The sequence below is a fragment of the Lissotriton vulgaris genome, chromosome 3_1 (genome assembly GCF_964263255.1).
Source record: "Lissotriton vulgaris chromosome 3_1, aLisVul1.2, whole genome shotgun sequence".
Lineage (NCBI taxonomy): Eukaryota > Metazoa > Chordata > Amphibia > Caudata > Salamandridae > Lissotriton > Lissotriton vulgaris.
In genome coordinates this window covers 1542648622-1542671822 of record NC_141689.1, presented here as the reverse complement: position 1 = coordinate 1542671822, position 23201 = coordinate 1542648622, and the positions used below count along the sequence as shown (strand labels likewise).

Sequence of the window (23201 nt, the reverse complement as noted above, 5' to 3'; positions counted from 1 at the left end):
GGTAAAGGTGAGTGAGGGTGAAGGTGAGTGAGGGTGAGGGTGAGTGAGGGTGAGTGTGGGTGAGTGTGGGTGAGTGAGGGTGAGGGATTGAGGGTGGGGGGTTGAGGGTGGGTGAGGGGTTGAGGGTGAGTGAGGGTGAGGGGTTGAGGGTGAGGGGTTGAGGGTGAGTGGGGGTGAGTGGGGGTGAGGGGTTGAGGGTGGGTGAGGGGTTGAGGGTGAGTGAGGATGAGGGGTTGATTAGGGTGAGTGAGGGTGAGTGTGAGTGAGGGTGAGTGAAGGTGGGTGAGGGTGAGGGGTTGAGGGTGAGGCGTTGAGGGTGAGTGAGGGTGAGGGGTTGAGGGTGAGTGAAGGTGAGGGTGAGGGTGAGTGAGGGTGAGTGAAGGTGAGGGTGAGGGTGAGTGAGGGTGAGGGGTTGAGGGTGAGTGAGGGTGAGTGAGGGTGAGGGGTTGAGGGTGAGTGAGGATGAGTGAGAGTGAGGGTGAGTGAGGGGTTGAGGGTGAGGGGTTGAGGGTGAGTGAGGGTGAGGTGTTGAGGGTGAGTGAGGGTGAGGTGTTGAGGGTGAGTGAGGGTGAGGGTGAGGGGTTGAGGGTGAGTGAGGGTGAGGGTAGGTGAGGGGTTGAGGGTGAGTGAGGGTGAGTGAGGGGTTGAGGGTGAGTGAGGGTGAGGGTGAGTGAGGGTGAGGGTGAGTGTGGGTGAGGGTGAGTGTGGGTGAGGGTGAGTGAGGGTGAGGGGTTGAGGGTGAGTGAGGGTGAGTGAGGGTGAGTGAGGGTGAGTGTGAGTGAGGGGTTGAGGGTGAGTGAGGGTGAGTGAGGGTGAGGGGTTGAGGGTGAGTGAGGATGAGTGAGAGTGAGGGTGAGTGAGGGGTTGAGGGTGAGGGGTTGAGGGTGAGTGAGGGTGAGGGGTTGAGGGTGAGTGAGGGTGAGGTGTTGAGGGTGAGTGAGGGTGAGGTGTTGAGGGTGAGTGAGGGTGAGGGTGAGGGGTTGAGGGTGAGTGAGGGTGAGGGTAGGTGAGGGGTTGAGGGTGAGTGAGGGTGAGTGAGGGGTTGAGGGTGAGTGAGGGTGAGGGTGAGTGAGGGTGAGGGTGAGTGTGGGTGAGGGTGAGTGTGGGTGAGGGTGAGTGAGGGTGAGGGGTTGAGGGTGAGTGAGGGTGAGTGAGGGTGAGTGAGGGTGAGTGTGAGTGAGGGGTTGAGGGTGAGTGAGGGTGAGTGTGGGTGAGGGTGAGTGAGCTACATCTAATGACTTCAGAGGACTGCTTATAGACTGTTTAAATTACAACCATTGTCGATAGTAAGTACTATTTACCCTGATAACGAAAACACACAACACCAGCTGTCACGGCAGACTGAAACACCCCTCTAACGCACGCTGGTTAATAAAATGAGGCACAACACCGAGGAATATTGACCAGATCACTAATAAGATTGGAGCGCCAATTGATTTTGAACCAAATCAATAGGAGATTAACACAATATTTGTAAAGCAGTGGAATGTGGTGGGGACGTGGCGCAAACAATAAGTGCAGCTAGATCATATACTCAAATACATCCAAGATAGGGTGTTAACGAATAGCGGGTAATTTAACTGAGTGATGCGGCTTCGCACTATGTCCTCAAAGTAAAATGGAGATTAGCAAGCTGGACAATCTGGAGGGTTACTTACATGCCGCTGGTACCAAAAGTGTCTGCCCGCTTCCCTCGATGTGTACACGGGCTTGTCTTGGCCGATTATTTTTAAATAGGTAAGCCAGAGCGCGCCAAACCAGATTGCTCGGTATTTCCAGGTCACGTGATCAGGGCATTCAAGTCTACGCAGTGCCAGACTCTATGGTGCGTGCGTGCTGGTACAGCAGGCAACACTAGAATGCTGACCCTTAAAAACAAATCAGAAGGCGCTTCGTGAAATCGGCGACACAATAATCTTCGGCACAATAGTAAAAGCAAGCACCAGTAGAGGCGTGTTTGGAAACCGAAGACTGGGTAAGGGGAGAGATGCATGGATTGGAGAGATGCAGGCTGTACTATGCAGCCCCATTAACGATCCCGCCCAAGCAACCATTTTGTATTTATTTACCTGGACAGCCGCAGTGGCGGACTGAGGAACGCTCGCGATATTTACAGGCAGCGCTACTGGATATGGAGCCTGCGTGTAGAAATAATTGGAAACAAGGCTAGCGGCAGGCAGGCAGGGGAGGAGAGGAGGAGGGGGGAGGAGAGTAGGGGAGGCACGGCCTAGCGGCCGTGCAATCAAGTAGTGAGGGGGCGGAGCTGGGGGAGGCTGTGGAAGAGAGTAGGCAAGGCGACACGGCGGGAGGGGGCGGAGCGGGTAAACAAAGACGGACATGCACGCGCCCGTGACTTTTAAGGTCAATGCGCATGCGCATAAGCTTAATGCGCATGCGCATTGACCTTAAAAGTCACGGGCACTGCAAGGAATCGCCACGATGCCCCCACCACTCGTGTTGTTCTCTCCCTTGTGAACCCAACCCACCCCCCCCCGCTTGCATTTCCCGTACTTGTCTTTATTTTTGACTAAGAAGTCCACGAGAGTGCATGTGCTTGCCTGATGTCTCCCTTGTGTGCTTCTCTCCTGTTCCTCCGTATTGCGCTCTCTCGTATGTCTGCGTCTCTGCCCCCACTCTGGACTGCGCACTTCGAAGATCCTTTGCAGAGTGTAAACGAAAATACTGCATCGTTTAAATGCATTATTTTCACATCATAGCAATACGGTACAGCACTATTAAAAGCGCATAGCAGGCTGGGATAGCTTGTTTTTTACTTGGGCAGCGTTACTTTCGTTTTGCAGGTTTCAACAAGCATTCCCATAGCCAATACGACTCGCATTAGGAAAGTGTAAGCTATTGACTTTGTAAATAACAATGCTATTAATTTCTATATTTTCAATGCCAACACATATTAAAAAAATAATTGTCATTTACAATACCAATAGCTCACACTTTCCTAATGCGAGACCTATTGGCAACACCAGTGCTTGTTTTTTTGTAGGAAGGTATCCCTTCATGCACAAAAACAATCCTGTCTTTAACACAGGCACCCTTACACAGGGAGAGACCTGAAGAGCACCATATATTGTTAGATACGGCGCTTTTTAGCTCACTCCCATTCATGCAGAGCAGTACCTTGCCTTGCTGAGCTCTGTGGTGTCAATTGTAAGTAAATATCCCCCTGAAAGTTTAACTCACACTACATGTGACAACATTGTACAGCAAGAGCATTTTCTTAATTTCCCACAGGGCACAGTCTTAGCAGATTCTCCCGGTTTGCGGGTTCTGTCGTTCAGCCTTTGGTCAGTACCCTACATATATTTGGTGAATGTTTGTCTAAGCTTTGGTGATTTAGCCCCACAGAAATACCCTAAAGGCCATTTTTACATAGAAATGACGCAACAGAGTGCATCAACTAAAGGTGCTGCACTACATTGCATGGAAGTGCGACAGCAGGAGTAGACATGGCGCTGCTGCTGTCATCCCCTACACAGACGCACATCTGGCTGGTTTGCACCACGCAACACAAGTGCCAGGGTTTGTGATGTCTAGCATAGGTTTTGTACAGTAAGATTACCCTTCCAGTACAATATACTATGCTTAGACATAGTTTAAGCTTTTTCTAACTTTGTATGTCTGTATTGCACATTTGAACACAAATACTACGCTCAAAAGGTTTTGAGACAAGAAAGCTTTAATCAGACCTTGTGCCGGCGCAGTGCCTAATTTGTAAAAAGAAAAATACGTGCCAGGGCCCTTGTCAGGAGACCACCCAGGCTTTCACCACCCATTGCCACCGCCGTACTGCCAATGACAGTACGTACACAACTACTAGCCATCACTTCTACACGCGTGACAATGTAAACTGTAGGAGGACACCCAAAGCTATAAGAATGGCTTTGGAGGCAGGAATTAGTTGTTTTAATATCTATTTGCTTAATAAACAACTATTGTGGTGGTCATCTGTATATTTCACAAATCACTTGTGGTAGCTGTCATAAGTCTGGTGGTGTCAATTAAGTGCCAGTGCTGAGCACTGGAAACCACTGTCTCAAATTAAGCACTGGGCCTGCATCCAGAAGTCACAATTTTGAAGCATATCCCCATGTACCATGTTGTATTTGATAGGGCATTGCATCAAAAGCCAAGGGTAGTTGAATGGGTGTGCCCATTTACCACCCATGGAACCCCTCTTGACGCAACCTACCTTGCACTACTTTAGGGTAACTTTCAAGTGCAAATCTTAAAATAATTCCCGCTCCAAGACTTTGCGCCAATTTGCGCCACTTTTTGTGGCACTGCACCGTCATAAAGTCTTGCTAAACATGGCCCTACAAGTTTCCATATTCGCCCATGCAGTGGGTAACATTAGAGCTTTATTCCCCCAGGTGTGTGTTTGCCACTGGATTTTGCAGTGCTATCTTAAGGCCTGCTTGAAAAACTGTATCCTTGCAATGTTTTCTGCGACTTATAGGACTTAGTTAATTGTCTTTCAGCATCTGGTGGTGACGGCACATGGGTTATTTTCCTCACCGCTTTAGCCTTTAATGATGGGCTTCTGTGCTTTGAGCAGAAGATGGAGGGTCCCAGTTCTGCCCTGCAGCTATGATGTTTGCAGTAAATCTGTGCACGCGCTGGAGTGTAAAGAACTCACGTTGCACCCACGACCCCCGTTAGCAGCTCTCGAGATGCTTTCCAGATACACCGAGGCGCACACACATCCAGGCAGGCCCCTTTAACCCCAGATATGACCGTACAAAGGGCAGATTCTTAGGGCCAGCTGGCCTCACTGGCTCACACAGTGCCGCACAAATGCCTTCAGAGACAAGGAGCTGATAGAGCGCAGCCTGCCCCTCCCTCCTCGCAGGGGTCACAGGCGCAGGACCTCTGACCTTTGGCTGTTGCCTGAAGTCCGGAGAGACTTTCTGATGGAGCGCGGGCCATTGTTTATCTTTCCAGATGCACAAAACAAACAAGAGGATCATGGGTAATATTCAATCATCATCCACACCGAAGAGGGGAAGGCGGTGGTGGTGTGAGTGGCGGGGTTGGGGGGAGGGCACGAGGAGGGTTATAATGAATACCAGGGCATATACGATCCGAGGGCACAAAAAGGCTACGTGGGAGTTTATGCAAGGTCGAGGGTGTCACAATAAGCAGGATAGCGCCTAGATTGGATGCTGGGAATACCAGAGCAGAAAGAATGATAAACGAGCACACAGAATGCGGAGGCACAAACAAAGCCAGGGGAAGAGTAGCGAGCATACCAAGACGCAGAGAGAATCGCACAAGACAATGAATCCAAGCGCACAAACAATGCAAAGGGAAGGGTTGCAAGCATACCAAAACACATAGAACCGCACAAGAGAATGAATGTCAGTGCACAGACAATGCGAGGCTGCAGAACATGCCATGGCAGACATAACAACATGTTTCAAAGAGTACCAGACACGGCGAATACCAGAGCACAATGAAGATCAAATAACCACTATATCCAGGCACAAAGCACCCCAAAGCACAAAGAATAGCAATACACAGAAAATGCCAGGGCATAAGGATAGCACCAACACACAGTACCAGATCACAAGTGATTCCATGGCATAGGAAATATCAGGCACAAAGGTCATCTGAATATAAATAAAATCTGCTCACAAATAAAACCCAAAGAATAAACAATACCAGGCCGCAAAGAATAACAACAGCAAGCCTTACCAACAGTAAAGAAAAGAAGAGCCATGTGGGTTGTAGGCACAAAGTTGGCCGCATCCCAAAGTTTACTTAATGCATGGATTGGAGAGATGCAGGCTGTACTATGCAGCCCCATTAACGATCCCGCCCAAGCAACCATTTTGTATTTATTTACCTGGACAGCCGCAGTGGCGGACTGAGGAACGCTCGCGATATTTACAGGCAGCGCTACTGGATATGGAGCCTGCGTGTAGAAATAATTGGAAACAAGGCTAGCGGCAGGCAGGCAGGGGAGGAGAGGAGGAGGGGGGAGGAGAGTAGGGGAGGCACGGCCTAGCGGCCGTGCAATCAAGTAGTGAGGGGGCGGAGCTGGGGGAGGCTGTGGAAGAGAGTAGGCAAGGCGACACGGCGGGAGGGGGCGGAGCGGGTAAACAAAGACGGACATGCACGCGCCCGTGACTTTTAAGGTCAATGCGCATGCGCATAAGCTTAATGCGCATGCGCATTGACCTTAAAAGTCACGGGCACTGCAAGGAATCGCCACGATTCCTTGCAGTGTGGATAAAGAGTGGATAACTCGCAATACTCTCGCCTTGCTCGATGCGCATGCGCATCGACAGGCGAGACCTAACAAGTAGTGAGGGGGCGGAGCTGGGGGAGGCTGTGGAAGAGAGTAGGCAAGGCGACACGGCGGGAGGGGGCGGAGCGGGTAAACAAAGACGGACATGCACGCGCCCGTGACTTTTAAGGTCAATGCGCATGCGCATAAGCTTAATGCGCATGCGCATTGACCTTAAAAGTCACGGGCACTGCAAGGAATCGCCACGATTCCTTGCAGTGTGGATAAAGAGTGGATAACTCGCAATACTCTCGCCTTGCTCGATGCGCATGCGCATCGACAGGCGAGACCTAATAAAGGTTTTAAAACTTTCCCTGAGTCTGTGAATATTATAAGAAAGGTAAATATGTTTAAATATTGCCTGTTTATTCTAACTCCCTTTGATTCACAGGACTTATAATAAGGTGAAGAGGATTGGGAAGTCATGGTTTACAGGTATAAGTCCTAAACTGACCTCTGGGCAAACTGATAGCGTGAATAAATTAGTAATTAGTTAGGCAGGACTGCTAGTTCAAAGTGTGAATGTTATATGGGCCCAAGGTGAGTATAGTAAAACTGAGCTAGTAGGTCCCTGCGCGCTCTATCACTGGGTCAGTTTAGTCAATTTCAATTTATAATCTTTATTCGGTTCTTAAAAAGACACCATAAAAGCACAAATGCAACAAACGCATAAAAAATATTTAAGAAACATCAGTTAATTTCCATAAAAAGGGTATAAATGTTAAAATTTATCTGACACTCTAAAAAAGACAGGGGGATCGTCAGTTTAAATGTTCAACGGGACAAGTGATATTAGGGGCCAGTTTCTCTAGTGTTCCTCAGTCTTATTGCTATTCGAATAAAGTTTATGGTGCAAAAAAGAGTGTAAGCGTCCTCCGCTTCCTGTAGGAACCTCAAGGCCAGTCTTGCGTGTTTAAACTTTATGTCTTTCAGGATCCCCACCAGGAACTTGCGTCTTGGCATAGTGTACAATGGGCACAGTAGGACAAAGTGAAGGGTATCCTGCGGAGACCTATGGTCGCAGCCGCAGGTACCCTTCTCCTCCACGGTGTGAGTGAACCCAGCCGGAACCGCGAGGAGGTGATGGAGCATGTTAAGTCTAAAGCGGGTCATGACAAAGCGATCTTGGGCGTTAAACATGACCCTTAAATAAGGTTCCATGCCATGCTTCACTGTGAGTTCATTATAGGAAAGGTTGGTGGGTTTGTGGTTTTCTTTTCCGGCCCTTGCCAACTTCAGCTGTGCGGAGAAGAGTTTTTTCACCAGGGCCTTGCTCTCTGGTGTGATGGAGTCTGGGGATGTGAAGAGGTTAGAACAATCAATTTCTACTAGAGATTTCTTGACAAATTTCAGCCAGGGGATGGTTTGCCCTTTATCTCTTTTGAGGCAGTCCCCTATGATTTGTCTTGTTAGGGCCGCCTCTGGGTTGGTCCATACTTTAACCCATGCCAGGAGAGGTTTGATTTTAATTTTGTCTTCTATGAAGGTTTCTCCTTGGATGATGTGGGCTGATACGCTCTGCGGGACTTTCAGAATTCTCCTCAAAAATGTATTTTCTTCAGTCTGGATCTGCTGTACTTTATTGTCCAGGAAGCCCCACACTTCTGCACCATAAGATACTTTCGCACAGCAGATTGACCTATATAGGTTCAGTATTTGTTCCGGGGACCATTTTCCTAGTCTCTGCCCGTACCCCATGATGGCTCCTACCGAGGCTGCCAGTTTCGTGGAATGCTTTTCTACCAGGGGTTTAAAAGTAAGATGACGGTCAAATAATACCCCCAGGTATGAAAAGGTCTTGACCTGGTCTATTTTATGTAGCCCAATGTGGTAGGAAAAAGACCCTTTTGTGGGTTGCCCTGATGACATGACATAGGATTTTTCCAGGTTGGTGGCCAGGTCTAGTTTATCCATGAACATGACGAACCCATCAATCAGTTTTTGCAGTCCTAAGGGGGTTCTGGCCAGCAAAACCACGTCATCGGCGTAGAGTAGTACAGGTACCGCACGATGACCGATTTGAGGTGAGTCCACCTTGAGTTTAAGGAGATCCTTTTCCAGCGCGTTGATGTAGATGGAGAAAAGGAAGGGCGCAAGGATACATCCCTGCCTTACTCCGCTCGAGCAAGTGAAGGGGTCGGTCTTATTTCCCTCTTGGTTGTATCTCACACTTGCAGTGGTGTTCCGGTGGAGATTTTGCAGGGTGTCTACTAGTGGTTGGTCCACCCCCAGTTCTAGTAACATGGCCCAAAGCTTACTCCTGTTTACGCGGTCGAAAGCCGCCAAAAGGTCCATGAACCCCATATGAAGGGACCCCTTCCCAGCGATGGTATATTTGGCTATCAGGAGGTATAAATTTAAGCATTGATCGGTGGTAGATCTACCTTTCCTGAAGCCATATTGCACTTCCGAGAGGACTTGGTGCTCCTCGGCCCAGTCTTGTAGTCGCTGTAGGATGACACGCCCTAGTACCTTAGCTGTCACATCTATGAGCGAGATGGGTCGATAACATTGGGGATCATCGCGGTTCCCTTTCTTGTAGATTGGAACTATGGTCGCCGTTGACCAGGACTGAGGCAGTCCTGCCACCACTGCCTCGTTTAGTACCCTGGTGAGCAGTGGCGCCCACAGGTCAGGTCTACTTAGGTATAGGTCTGGTGGAATGCCGTCCAGACCCGGGGCTTTGTTTTTGCTGAGCCCAGTTATTCCCATTTCAACTTCTTTCAAGAAGTCCAACTTGGCCGGCTGATGATCCCTGGGAGCATCCTCCCGGGTTAGATGACTTGAATGGTTATATAGTCCCTGGAAGTGGGTCTGCCATTGTTCCGGCAAGATGATGTTTATAATTTTTGGTGCCCCTTGGTCCTGAAAGCATGGGGAATTAATCACTTTCCAGAAGCTTGCGGAGTCTTTCCTTTCGGCTGCTTCCCTTAAATCTTCCCAGGCTTGATTTTGTAGACTTTGCTTGCGGTTCTTCAGAGCTTTTTTGTATTCAGCTCTGTTCTGTGCCACCATGATCTTGTCCCTAGGTTTGGAGTGGAGACTATCTTTCAGTTTTTTTAGCGCCTTGGTGCAGTTCGAATCAAACCACCGAGGGTTTGAATGTGTTTTGTTAGACCCAGTGGTCTTTAGAGAGTTATTTACGTGGTGCGCGATTTCTTCGAATGCCCTGACCACCCGAGCACCACACACACTTGGGTCCAGACTGTTGTCTATTGCAGCTGAGGCCTCTGTTAGTAATTTTTTATAAAATCTATCCCCATCGATTTTGGCCCATTTGATTCTTCTTCCCTGGTCCACTGCCTTTTCCATAATGTCAGATCTCTTTGGGCACGAGTTAAAATCAAAACCTTCAATTGTGATAGTGACCGGGTTATGATCACTAAAGCTGCTGGCCTTGACTGTAGTGTTACTAATATTTCTTTTTAGAATGGGGGAGACTAGGATAAAGTCAATATAGGAGTGGCAACCTCTTCCTTTGTATGTTGGGGTCAGTTTTCCATTTTGTCCCAGTGCCACAAGGTCTAGGGTTTGGGTTAAGTTGTGTCTTTTCGTTAGTCTCTCTAAATCCCATCCCTCTTTTGAATGTACAAAATGTGGGCCTTTCATTAGGGTGCATCTCGACCAGTCTTTGTTGAAGGATTTTAATCTATCACATAGGTGGCAGTTAAAATCTCCCATTAATATTAAACTTGGGGGGTTTGGTGTCTTGTTGAAAAGGTTCAAATTTCTTAAACATTCATCCAGTTCCTTTACAGCTATTCCCTTCTCCGTTGTTGCAGGAGCGTTATACCAATTAACTAGGAAAAGGGTTAGGCTTGGTGAGGTGAACCTTAATGCTTGAAGATTATGTGAGGCCCATTTAGTGTCGGACCAGGTGCCCTTAATGTCTAGGTTGACGTATATGGCGAGTCCTCCACTGGCTCTCCCGGAAGTTACTTTTTTGGCTGGAACGAAGAAGCTTTTATAGCCTCCCATGCTGTAATCGTTTAGGTCGGTGGCCCAGGTTTCTTGCAGGCATATGATATGGAATTTATTTATGTGGCTAAGCCATTCCTGCGATTCAAATTTGGCCGCTAGTCCTGCGATATTCCAAGATACAACAAGTAATTTTGGTTGGGTCATTTCCTTTGGGGTTCCTATCGTGTCTCCTGATGGGATCATTAAGTGTTTTCCCGCTTCCTTTGAGGAGACAAGGACGGGATGTGTGCTGCTGGGAGCAGCTAATCTGCTGTGGGCAACTGGTCTGCTCTGTTTATTGGTTGTCCTATGTTTTGGGGGATTTGTCCACTCTCCTTTTCCATGACTTGTGTTTGGTGGTTTGATACTGCCCCTTTTGCCGGGCACCAGTTCTGGACCATTGCCTACCCCGTTTCTCCTTCCTTTTGATGGTGATGAGCTTGCCTCGTTCCTCGTTGCGAACTTAGGGGATCGTCCATGTCAATCCACCCCATCCAGTGTACTGAACCTGTTCCAGTGTGCGTATTGCATTAGGGCGGAGTCATGATTTGGCATAATAAAGTTTGGTCTTTGCCATTGGGGTGGACCGTGTTGTAATGGTCCATGCCATTGGGGTGGACCGTGTTGTGATGGTCCATGCCATTGGGGTGGGCCGTGTTGTAATGGTCCATATTGAGGGCCCATGGGGGGGATACTAGTCGGTGGTGGTCTGTTGCTCTGCCTAGGTCTTTGAAATGCAAAGGGGTAAAAGTAAGATAGATGAACAGGGTGAATTTGTGAGCGAGTATAGCTCGGGGGGACATTACAGATAAAATTGACTGCTGCCATATCTCTGAAATTTACCGTGATTATGTCCCCTGCTATGGTCTTGGTGCCTTTGCCGATCCACTCCCCCCTTCTTACAGATAGAATTTCCCCGTAAATATTAGGGGGCAAGGGTCTATGTATTTGTAGCCACTGTGCACACTTGTTTTTCAGTTCTACTTGTGATTCCCGTTGACCCTCCTTTAGAGGTGGGACTCCTGTTAAGACCACTACAAAGGGCAGTGCTCCGGGCGGTAAATTGATTGTCCTGAAGCGGGTGGCTGTTATATTTTCTTTGGTAGTTGTTGTAGGGGGAGTCGGGTTTATCTTTGGGTTCGCTTTAGGTGTTTGAACATTGATTCCTTCCAATGTTTGGGAGGGTCCCGGGGGTAATTTGTAATTTTCAGTAGTTTTTTGTTTGTTGCTTTTACCTGTGTTTGGTGTGGGAGCCGCTTTTTGCGTATCTTTGATGCTTTTTTGGGTATCTCTATTGGAGATCTTCGCCGCCGCGACGGGAATTGTGGAGGCCTTGTCTTTAGTTAGGCTTTTGGATGTGGCGTCATTCTGTTTTATTGGGCCGCCTTCTTGCACTAGCTGGGTTTTTTGGCCAACCCCCCTATTATTTACAAGTGATGTTAATCTGTCTATTTTGGCTATGAGGGGTTTTAGCAGCGTTAATGCTCAAGGTCCGTTTTGAGGTCTGCCACCATGTTGGTGATCCAACAGGGTATTCCCGGTGTAGGTGGGTTTATGGGCGTTACCAGGTTGTGGTTTCTGGTTTTTGATGGTCCTTTTTTGCCCCCGCGTTTAGGGCCTTCCTTGTGCAAAATTTTCTCTGTGCTATGAGAGTTATTATTATGGTTATTTGATTGTGCGCCGGATCTCTCGCTGCTAGTTTCAGCAGGTGCCTGGGCGCAAGGTAGGTCAACGAAAGAAGAGGCAGAGAGGGGCAGGCTAGAATCCAGTTCCTCTGCCAGCTCTCGCTCTCAGGAAGCCTCCGATAGGTTGATAAGGGATTCCTGGGTTTCCAGAATGATTGTCACCGGTGGTAAGGACATTCTCCTTTCTGTATTTGCGATGGCATTGGATACTGCCCCTATGGTTTGTTTGAGCATTTTGTCGATGGCAGTTAAAGTTGGTAAGGGCGGGGGTGGGTCCGTTTTGGCTTTTGTGTTCGATCTTAGGATAGGCATCTTGGGCTTCTTGGCGGTCTTCCTCATGGTCCGCACCTCCAAGTGCGTGAGTGGATTTGTCAGATGCAAGTGGGTCCGGATGATAACCCAATATGCAAGATGCGGTGTGCGACTTTAGGGGGGTGGCCCAGCCCGGCCTCTTCTGGCCTCTGAGGGCCACAGAGGGCCCGCCCTTTGCCCGGGCTTCGCTCGGCGTCCCGCTCGCGTCCCGCTACGCGCCTCCCTATTGTAGTTAAGCCAAGCGTTGCGGCCGGGGGGCGTGTCTTGGTGGGGGCGCGGCCGTGCACACCTGTGCAACGCAGGGACTCCTGGTCTTTGGAGTCCCTGCAGCTCGCGCCCGCTGCTAGATCTGATGCTTCCCCCTCCTCCTGCCGCTGTTGTTCCCAGTCAGCCGGCCTCAACCCCACGCCTCACGCCGCGCAGCGGCACCCGCGAAGCGGGTGCTGCAAGTTGTTACCTTGCGGCGGGGCGGTCAATCCCTCCTGGGATACGGGGAGGCCAGCTGGCTAACACGGGCAGTTCTGCGATGTGGCGATTTGGCGAGTTCTAGGGCAACAACACCCGGTACGTTTCTTCCTCCAAGGGTTCCCGCTCAATGCTGAAAAGCGTCCTTCTTTGTAGCACTGGTCGGTCGGGGGGCGTGTCTTGGTGGGGGCGCGGCCGTGCACACCTGTGCAACGCAGGGACTCCTGGTCTTTGGAGTCCCTGCAGCTCGCGCCCTCTGCTAGATCTGATGCTTCCCCCTCCTCCTGCCGCTGTTGTTCCCAGTCAGCCGGCCTCAACCCCACGCCTCACGCCGCGCAGCGGCACCCGCGAAGCGGGTGGTGCAAGTTGTTACCTTGCGGCGGGGCGGTCAATCCCTCCTGGGATACGGGGAGGCCAGCTGGCTAACACGGGCAGTTCTGCGATGTGGCGATTTGGCGAATTCTAGGGCAACAACACCCGGTACGTTTCTTCCTCCAAGGGTTTGTGAATAAATTAGTAATTAGTTAGGCAGGACTGCTAGTTCAAAGTGTGAATGTTATATGGGTCCAAGGTGAGTATAGTAAAACTGAGCTAGTAGGTCCCTGCGCGCTCTATCACTGGGCCAGTTTAGTCAAATCTTGAGTAGATAATGCTTGCTAGTTTTTAAGCACATCCAAATTCCAAGACCGGAATCTGTCACGTGCTACACTGAAAGGAATCAGCCAATGGATGGTTGTGGAAGTGAGACTGATGTTGTCCAATTGGCAAATTGAGGCGGCAGAGAGTATGCCAATGCCTGTTGACAGCTCACTGTAATCAGTTTTGAACCCTTCCAGGGTGTCCATGTGTGCATGTGTACACGAGTGTCATGTGGGCAGCGGATGTGGTGTGAGCAGGATTAACCCCACTGACAGACATGTGCCCACCTCAGTGCAGATGATTCTGTCTGATGCTCAGGGCTACTCCTTCACATTGATATGTATATTCGTATGATAGAAGGCTGCACCATGACGTGTGTATCCGTAGCTCTTTATTGCACACAACTGGAACCCCCCCCTCAGTAATTTACTGGCATGGCGATGATGATTACATGCAGGGTCAATGTATGTATGTAAGTCCCGGAGTATCGTGCTACTCACCGAAAACGCGCTTCAACGCCTCGTAAAGGGCAGTAAGCGCTATATAAATGCAATTACAATACAATACAATACAATATGTAAATGGCATAGTAATGTGTATTTCACACTCTTGGGCATCATGGCAGTATCAGCATGAGGGTCAGTTATGACTAGCAGACCCCTGGCACTCTGAGAGAGTGCCGGCCTAGCTGAGCATCAGAGCTAATCTCTGGCAGACGTGTGTTTGAGCAGAACTCTCTCACCTCTGAGCAGCACCACAGGATGGCTGGCACATTGAGCATCATTTGAGCAGTGAGCAGACATCTGGCGCTCTGAGAAAGTCTTCGCCTTCCTCAGCATTAGTTCTCCTCACTGGCGGAATCGTACTACTACAAGCATAGGTGATAGAGCTGGGCAGCATCACAGGCATGCTGGCACACTGAGTGACATATTAGCAACACCTATGCACTGTTAGCAGACCCCAAGCACCATGACCAGGCCTCTGGTCCTCTGAGAAAGCCTCATCCTATCTGAGCATCAGCGCTCATCCCTGGCAGACTTGTGTTTAATCTGAGCTCTGCACAACTGAGAACCCCCACAGCAGGCTGTCATATTGGGCACCATATTAGCAACACTAAGGGCTATATAATTGGGAGCACGTTGGAATATTTGAGAAACACTTAGATGTATGTTGGCAGACGCCTGGCATGTAATGGCAGTGCCCAGGCATATACCAGATTAACTTCTGATAAGAATGTTTTAATGGAGGATTAACTGGCAGAGGATCAGTAATGAGCATTCAAAACTGCTGTCATTTTCCGATGGATTTTCAATGAGTATTTTCCAGTTGACACTTTATATCAGATAGGTTTTGCTTCTCCCTTGATACCAACCAATTTGCCTGTTGTGTGTCCAGGGTTTGAAAATCATAGCTTTGACCCATTTAGTTTTCAAAAGTCTTCTCCTAGGAAAACCCTGCCTTCCTCAAAATCATAGTCTTGTGGTAGAGACTTGTACAGCTAGACCCATCACTAGCCATAGACACAAGGACCAGATCTCGGTGATCTTCAAGTCACTCCATTGGCTCCTGGTCAAAAAGAGATACTAATTTGATACCTTTAGTCCAGTCCCTATATCTGTCTAGGGACAGGCTCCCAGCTATATAACCAAGTCTATATATCCAAGTCTCTGAGTAGACATCTGAGATTTGCTAACCAGAAGAGAGCGACCACCCGCTTTACAAGTTCCAAGGATGTGGCAGAAGATCCTGACACGTGCCAGGCCTGACCCTCTCAAGGTCTCCGTCTCCCAAGGAACCCAAGGCATTGACTTCTAGTTAGAACTGTTGTCCTACACCCGCCCCAACTATCTCTCCTATCTCTCTGTTTACCTTTTATCTCAAAGCGCCCTGAGGCAGCGTTAATGGGCTATGTATGGCTGCTCAAAACCATAAATAACGGTATTGTCAGTGCTCAGTAATGTGACGTGTTCATGCTTCTACTGACCAGTTGTAACCCTTGTTAGAGTGTGTGTGTGTGGGGGGGGGGGGGTGTGTTGAGGTACAACAGCCCCTGCTCTGAAGTCTCTGCCATCAATGAACATCCCAGACTGTCTCTTTTTAGACTGAGGTGCTGTCACTTGGGGTTCCAGGTCCTTCTAAGACCTGTGGAACCAGCTCTGTGGGAGAGACAGGGAGGAGCTGTTATGATGAAACGTGCCTTAGAGAAAGTCACCCCAAATAGGTGTTTATTGTTTGGAACTTCCGGGATTTCCTAACTTCGAAAACAGACGCAGGGAGTGGAGCTCCCTGCAGGGCTGGAGGTGGGGGAGGGGGTGGGGTGGTTGGGGAGGGTGCTACTTGAAGAGAACGTCCGCCTCCAGCGCCCCCAAAAGTGATGGAACTTCCTGTTCAGATTTTTAAGATTATTATAGGGAATTAAAGTTGAATCTTCATCTCCCAGGCTATTACCCTTCCTTTTCTGAGATATGACATCATAGGTTTCAAATGATAAATTATTTATTTTACTGTTTAAAGTATATTATTAAGAATACATTCCAACCATGGAACGTACAGAGGAAATTTCGTTTTTTTTTTAGTTATTTCTTATAAAAAATGATGTATGATACCCATAAATTATGAGAGCGAAGTATGAGAGAATTATTTAAAGTGGTTTCGAATGCGTGAATGTAACTGTTCTTTTGTAAACAAAAATCGCCGATATATTCTTAGAGAGATGCTAAGAATTTTAGGCACTGAGTCATATAGACAGAGATAAAGAAATAAGTACAAACACATACGCACACACGTAGAGAAATGACAATTGTAAATGAAATTATTAAACGGGTATTCGCGTGAACTATTTACTATGTTGGATTCAAATGTTTGTATGTAAATATTGTATTGTGAATACAAATGGTTGTTTCATAAATACATACATGCGCAGCTGTATAGGCATACAGAGATAGATACAGATTGCCCTGAGACCCTCGCTGGTGATTTCCCGCGCTTATGAATCCCTTGATTGATATGCTCGCGCACACGACTCTTCATATCACTATCACTAGTATGATCTAAGTTCATCCTCCATTTTAGGAAGTCAGGTGGGGGCGACACGGACACCGTGGATCAGCCAGGGGTGTCTTCCTTGGATTTCCCACGGGCCCCTCTCTTTTTTGTCTTTTCTACGGTATTTTAGGAATTTCCCAGATTTCTCTGTGGCCTTTCCTAGAGGATGACACCTGGCGCTGGTCACACCTCGCTCGCCCCTTTTAGTGACGTCACTCTCCGCAGGGCTCGATCTCACGCGCCTCTTCAGGGTATATAACCTCTGTCAGGAGAGAGACACATCAGCCAACACCAGAAGCTCACCTGCCCTCACCACCGGAGAGAGCGAGGCCGAGCGAAGGACTGTGGCAGGACAGAGACAAAAGAGACTGCGGGGCACAGGAGGTTCACCTCGAAAGACAGAGACTGCTCACAGAGACAGGGGTAACTTCTCTCAGGACAGAGGCAGACACCAGTGCAGAGCATGCTTCAATGCGCCTTCCAGGTGAGCCCCGGTACAGGCATCAGGGTTTTGCAGCTTTGATGGCTGGATTTGTATATTTTTCGTTTGCTTGGGGGGGATAATTTATGTCCGTTCTCCACTTGGGTTGGTTGAAAGCATTTCTCTCGATCTCGCTATTCATGTATTGTTTTTAACAGAGAGATATTTTTTAAAATACAACAGACGGTGCATTCAGTTGTTAGATAATGTATGGGGCTATATTATTGCCTTCATTTGTTTCTTCGTTTTTTTCATCTTGGCTTTCTCATGCTTTTTATGTATTTTTTACATTCTCATATTTTTTAATAAGTATTTGCTTGGTTTCTCAATATATGTTTGTGAATAGAAGGAGAGCCCCTTTTATTCTTACCTTGCCACGTGTTTTAATATCGCCAGTTCTGAGACCATTTGCCATGTGTTCTGTGATGTTCATAATATGGACGTCTCTGTCTACTGTGAGCATAGCAGAAGCATCCTGGGTAGTTAAGGTCTGTTATAAGATGTTCACCAATAGAGGCTGTTATAATACGGAATAATCCTCAGAAATCCGACAGTAATATTTAAAGCGTCTTCGGGTTTTGCCGCAGTCCTGTTGTTTGTAGCGCTGCTGCTGTTAACAAGCAGAGCCAGTGAAGCATAAACTGCTGGTTAAAATGCAGAATTAGCAGCAAGAGATTGCACTGAAAGAAGTTTGAGACTTTACTGTAAGTATTTGTTTCCCAAAGTAGGTCTGATAATGCACAACGTACACAACGTAAATAGAGGTCATCAATCGCCAGAGTTTTTCGAGGCATCCCTGAAGGGGAATTTTCAAAACAACAATTCATTTTAGCCGATCAGAAAACTGTGCCCATATAGATACGGGGTCCCAGATCACACGCAAGTTTCACCTGATACATAGTGCGTTCGTGGTGCACTGTGGCCCAAGAGACTTTGTCTTTCTCGCATCCACGGCAGGAGCAAAACAAAGTTTCATACTGTGCCAGCTGATATCATGCTTCACACCGCTTCTCTGCCAACATCCAATCAGAATGCTTGCTCCATAACAGAGACCCCTGTTGTATGTGGTGAGGCGCTGGCATCATACGACAGCCTGCTGGCATCACAGGCCAAAAGATTGGCATCACCTGTCATAGTGCTGCTATCAGATGTATGCCAACATAAGGTGCTGGCATAATACACCCGATTTGTTCCTATAATGCCAGGGTACTTTCATCATATGCCAGTGCGCTGACTTCATATGCCAAGGTGCTGGCGTCATTTATCAAAGTCCTACCATCATACGTGTTCCTACGTGCTGGCATCATATGTTATGGTGGTGCCTTTCATACCTGGGTGCTGCCCTGCTGTTGGGCTCCCCCTGTGATGGAGTGGCTGTAGTGCCAGTCCTGCAGATCATGTGCGAGTCTATGACTGTTTATACTCCATGCTCTACCTGCTGATATGCCAGGCAATGTGCCATGCTGGGGCAACTCATGTTTCAACCTTGAATTGCTAAATGCCAGGCTGAGACTGCTCATGTGCCAGGCTGAAGTCATTCGTTTGCCAGTCTTGGACGGCAGTTTGACAGATTGCACTTGCTAGCCGTGAAAACCCTCAGATCTCTCCTCTGTTATTCCCCCTTCTCTGTCCTCTTCTCCTTCTTGACTCTGTTGCCTTGTGTTCCACTCTTTTAGCCCTGTCCACTCCCTTCCATGTTCTTATACAATGAAACAACTCGACTAATATTGCTTTCTCCCTTTTTCCAGAATCCACACGCCGTCCTCAGGCTGTCCAGGCAGGTGCACACAGCGGCGGTGGAAGGTAAGTGTCTGTGTGCGCTCACTGCTCTTAGTTTGAGGTCCCGCTGTAATTTTTTGTGTGCAGTTAATGGCTCTGGTGTCCCCTCCACTGGTCTGAGATCGCTCGCTATATCTTGGTTCCAGTTGCTGGTTCTGGAGTCACTCTCCCTGCTCTGATGCCGCTCAGTATACCCTGGGCCCAGTTACTTGTTCTGATGCCACTCTTGTTGGGCCTGGACCACTCTTTATCCCATGGGCCCAGTTACTGGTTCTGATGCCACTCTCCCTGCTCTGATGCCGCTCTGTATACCCTGGGCCCAGTTACTGGTTCTGATGCCACTCTTGATGGGCCTGGGCCGCTCTGTATCCCATGGGCCCAGTTACAGGTTCTGGTGTCACTCAACCTGACATGGGTTCCTTATGCCATGGTTCCAGTTACTGGTTTGAGTCTGCTATCAGTCTAGAACTCCAAGAGTCCTGGGTAGTGATTGTCCCATAAAAACAACATATGGTTTTGGTCTGAATCATCTGGATCTGTGCCTGAAGCCAGCCCAGAATGCTTGTAGTTCTGATCCTGTCTCTTCTTTTCCTTCAGTGTTGGAGGGGAGCCCTCTGGAGAAGGCGGTCACTAGCAGCTTTGCTTCCTTCATACATGGAGTCCAGACAGATCACCTGTCCCAAACCGTGCGGCGCCGAAGCAAGCGTATGATCCTGGACAGCATCGGCGTTGGACTGGTGGGAAGCACGACCCATGTGTTCAACATCGCCCTGGGATACTGCCAGGTAAGAGGAGACATTGAACACACTAAGCATTACACTCTGAAAAATACAACAATTAAAAACCCCTTTTAGTCTCAGAGTGTGACTGTATTTTTGCAATCCTTCCATGTAAAAAGTTACAAGCACCACAGCATGGAACACACCAAAGAACACCAATGTAGAATCCATCCATTAAAGGCCTCTATTCCAGCAATGTCCACCATCTCCCTTTGATCCAGCCTGACACATGGGCTAAAGCAAGCACACCATTCGCCACCCAGGAATTAAAAACCTACTGGGCCATAATGTCCTTGAGACCCTATGAGTTAAAAGCAGACAGGTTCCAAGCTAAAAAGTGGGGTTTGGGGGAATTTGCATAGTCGTGCTATGCAAAGCTCTGTGAACGCTAAAAATCTCAGCGAGCAAGCTGAAATTCAGCGAACACGCGGAATTGCTTGTTTCACCCGTTCGCGATGCTTTTTTCCTGTTCGTGAACGCTGTTTGCATGCTCAGGGGGAAATATCTTGCAAACACGCATTTTGAAAGTGCGAACAAGCAAAAAATTCCACAAAGCAGTGGATCGCAAAATTTTGGGCAATTTGTCATTCTCAGGGAATGCAAAATTACCCAAATTCCGTGAGCGGAACAGAATTTACCGCCCAGGCCTACCAAAAAAACACACCAAGGACTACACGTCCATTACAACCCTGTACATCAGCAGAGTACACCATCACGCAGGAGTCATGCCTGTTAAGGTGAGTGTGGTATCAAAATGAACAGCACATCTTGTAGCACACAAGCATTAAAACACCCTGCAATGACTCAAAAAGTTAGCATGGCCTTGAGCTACTCAAAAAGAAAAGGAGACATTGACTAAAAACAACATCTCATGATTCAAACCATCCCTTGATCAAACCCCCTTTGAGACATTAGTTGTTCAGTATCACCATGAGATTTTACCAGGTTCTTATCCAAATCTTGGATCTAACCAAGCAACACACCATGAACCCCTCACCCATTAAATAACTATTTAGAATGACAGAAGGACCATCTACCAAGAAGCATAGGTAAAAAGAGAGACAGACAAAGTCACAAAATCCACCATGATTAACTCATCCACCATGAAAAACTCATCCACTAATCACACCTCAGGCTGCCTTCAGATTTTAGGCAGTTCATATAGTGAGACACTGGCAGGACTGTGAGCATGGACTATGGTACCCAAATAAACCTTGGGACCTCTGATCCCCTGTACAACCGTCCTTCAGAAACACTACATCTACTCACTGAGACTCCGTACCTGCTCCTGCATTTCTTCTAATAGGCACCACCACATAGGTTGAATCATCCTGTGTATAGAGTTGAGTAATCCACATCCCCACAAGTTCTGTTGTTCCTCCACTAGGTGTCTAGGTACACTGTCCATTTCTAACTTTTAATTCTGTCTCTCGCAGGACATGTACTCCTTGTCTGCCATCAGCTCTGTGTATGGAAGGAAAGGATTAAGACTCCCACCTACGCTGGCTGCATATGTCAATGGAGTAGCGGTAAGGATTTTGAAAGCTATCACTTTATCCATCAATCACAGACTAAGAGCGATGAGTTTGTGAATAGTTTAGTTAAATGTTGTCTCCGCCAATATTAAATCTTGTCTGTTTCCTCTTCTGTAAAGAGTCTGTATTGGGCAATGGCACAGTCACTCAACAAAATATTAGAATATGGATCCTACACTTCTGTAAATTGTGTCCATAGGTTGATGACACTATTGCTCTGCTTATCTTCACTTCCTGACACACCCTTCTTTAAGTACCTTCTAATCCTCTACTCCTCCTTTAACAGAGTCACTCCATGGACTTCGATGACACTTGGCACCCTGCCACTCACCCGTCAGGTGCTGTGCTGCCAGCTCTAATGGCTGCCTCCCAGATGTTGCCAGTGAGCTTCCGACCCAGCGGCTCAGACTTCCTTTTGGCATTCAATGTTGGCATCGAGGTGCAAGGAAGACTCATGCGTTTCTCCAATGAAGCCAGCAATATCCCTAAAAGGTTTGTATGATGCCCACAAAAGGCAGAATTATTCTATGGCCAACACACAATACCAATAAATGGCTCCAGTGTCTCCAGAGCATGGCTAAGATGCTGAAAGAGAATAGAAATATTCCATGTGTCATATGTGAGATCCATACAGAGAGAGAATGTTATGTTGTGTGCCTGATGGGGGCAAAGGGCAGAAATATCTGCAAGAGGAATCTAATGCAAACAAAATCATGCATGTGGATAGCACACAATATAATGTAAACATGGTAACAATTATTTTTCCGTTCACTGTAACTAGATTATTTGTATGTGTCAAATGCTTGATTAGATCCTAGCCTTTTTTTCTACGTTTCCTCGTACTACACGATAGCATTAATGTATGACATGCTTTAAGTATTTTACCATAATTCACACTTATTGATAGCATTACCCCTCTTTTAATCTATTTTGGTATTATCCTTATTCCATGTCTGACACCGATCTTTTTATTTCCTTCAGGTTCCACCCTCCTTCTGTTGTTGGCACCATGGGCAGTGCTGCTGCTACAGCAAAGCTCCTTTCACTGAATGCAAAACAATGTGCCCATGCTTTGGCGATCGCTGCCTCTCTGGCGGGGGCACCTATGGCCAATGCTGCAACCCTTGCCAAGCCTCTCCATATTGGCAATGCGACCCGCTTTGGGATGGAAGCAGCACTTCTAGCCGCCCGTGGGATGGAAGCCAACCCACTTATCTTGGACGATGTGCCAGGCTGCTCAGGGTTCAGTGCTTTCTATGGTGACTACCAGCCCTCGTCCCTGGCAATGCCAGATCAAGATTACAGTTTTCTCTTGGAGAAGCAAGACATCGCCTTCAAGAGGTTTCCAGCTCACTTGGGCATGCACTGGGTGGCAGACGCTGCCATCTCAGTCAGAAACAGAGTCACCAACATAACAGGCTCTTTTAACCCTGCTTCCATCCGCGCTGTTCTTCTGAGGGTCCCAGTCTCCAAGTATATCAACAGGCCCTTCCCAGAGTCTGAGCACGAGGCGCGACACTCCTTCCAGTTCAACGCCTGCACAGCCCTTCTGGATGGCGAGGTGGGCATTTCTTCCTTCAGTGAGGACAGCCTTAGTAGGCCAGATCTCATCAACCTGTTGAGGAAGGTGGTAGTGGAGCACCCTGAAGACAATGTGGCCAACTTTGACAAGATGTACGGGGAAGTGGTGCTGCTCCTGGAGAGTGGAGAGATTGTGACCGGCAGATGTGACACCTTCTATGGACACTGGAGGAAGCCCCTTAGCCAAGAAGCACTCAATGAGAAGTTCCTCTCCAATGCTACCCATGTGCTCCACCAAGACCAGGCACAAGCAATTATTGAGGTGGTGAAGGGGATAGAAAACCTTACAGACTGTTCACAACTGGCATCCTCTCTGCAGTAAACGTGTTAAACCAAAATTCAACCCTCTTACAAAATGGGAGTAAAACTTTAAATGAACTACAGGTGCAATCATCTTTGCATTAACTAGCTTTACACAAGATTGAAAATCTACTCAAGGAGAGGGACATTACCAATTCATTCTATAAAACGACGAGAGTCAATTATGTCCTCTACTTTCATGAAAGGTGATGTTATGTCTCACAGTACAGCGAGGTCCCCTTTTAACCCAATAGAAATACAGATGCATCTGGCTGGCCAGAAGCAATATGCTTACGTTTCCTAGTAACTCATCAGTACTTTGTAAGACTGTAA

General features: G+C 47.9%; 1 protein-coding gene across 1 annotated transcript; it reads left to right on the top strand.

Moving 5' to 3' along the window:
* Positions 1 to 16876: 16876 nt before the first annotated feature.
* Positions 16877 to 22910, top strand: LOC147728169 (cis-aconitate decarboxylase-like). Its single transcript, XM_086963243.1, has 6 exons — positions 16877 to 16897; positions 18643 to 18697; positions 19271 to 19458; positions 20889 to 20981; positions 21274 to 21479; positions 21969 to 22910. Exons 1-6 carry the CDS (start codon positions 16877 to 16879, stop codon positions 22888 to 22890), a joined length of 1485 nt encoding a protein of 494 aa, XP_086819369.1. The 3' UTR covers positions 22891 to 22910.
* Positions 22911 to 23201: the final 291 nt, after the last annotated feature.

Bases quoted from the DNA above. Each gene is read 5' to 3' on its own strand.
- LOC147728169 (XM_086963243.1), top strand. From the start codon at position 16,877: ATGCTTCAATGCGCCTTCCAG. The intron at 18,698-19,270 runs GTAAGTGTCTGT...CTTTTCCTTCAG, and splicing joins GCACACAGCGGCGGTGGAAG to TGTTGGAGGGGAGCCCTCTG. The intron at 19,459-20,888 runs GTAAGAGGAGAC...TGTCTCTCGCAG, and splicing joins TCGCCCTGGGATACTGCCAG to GACATGTACTCCTTGTCTGC.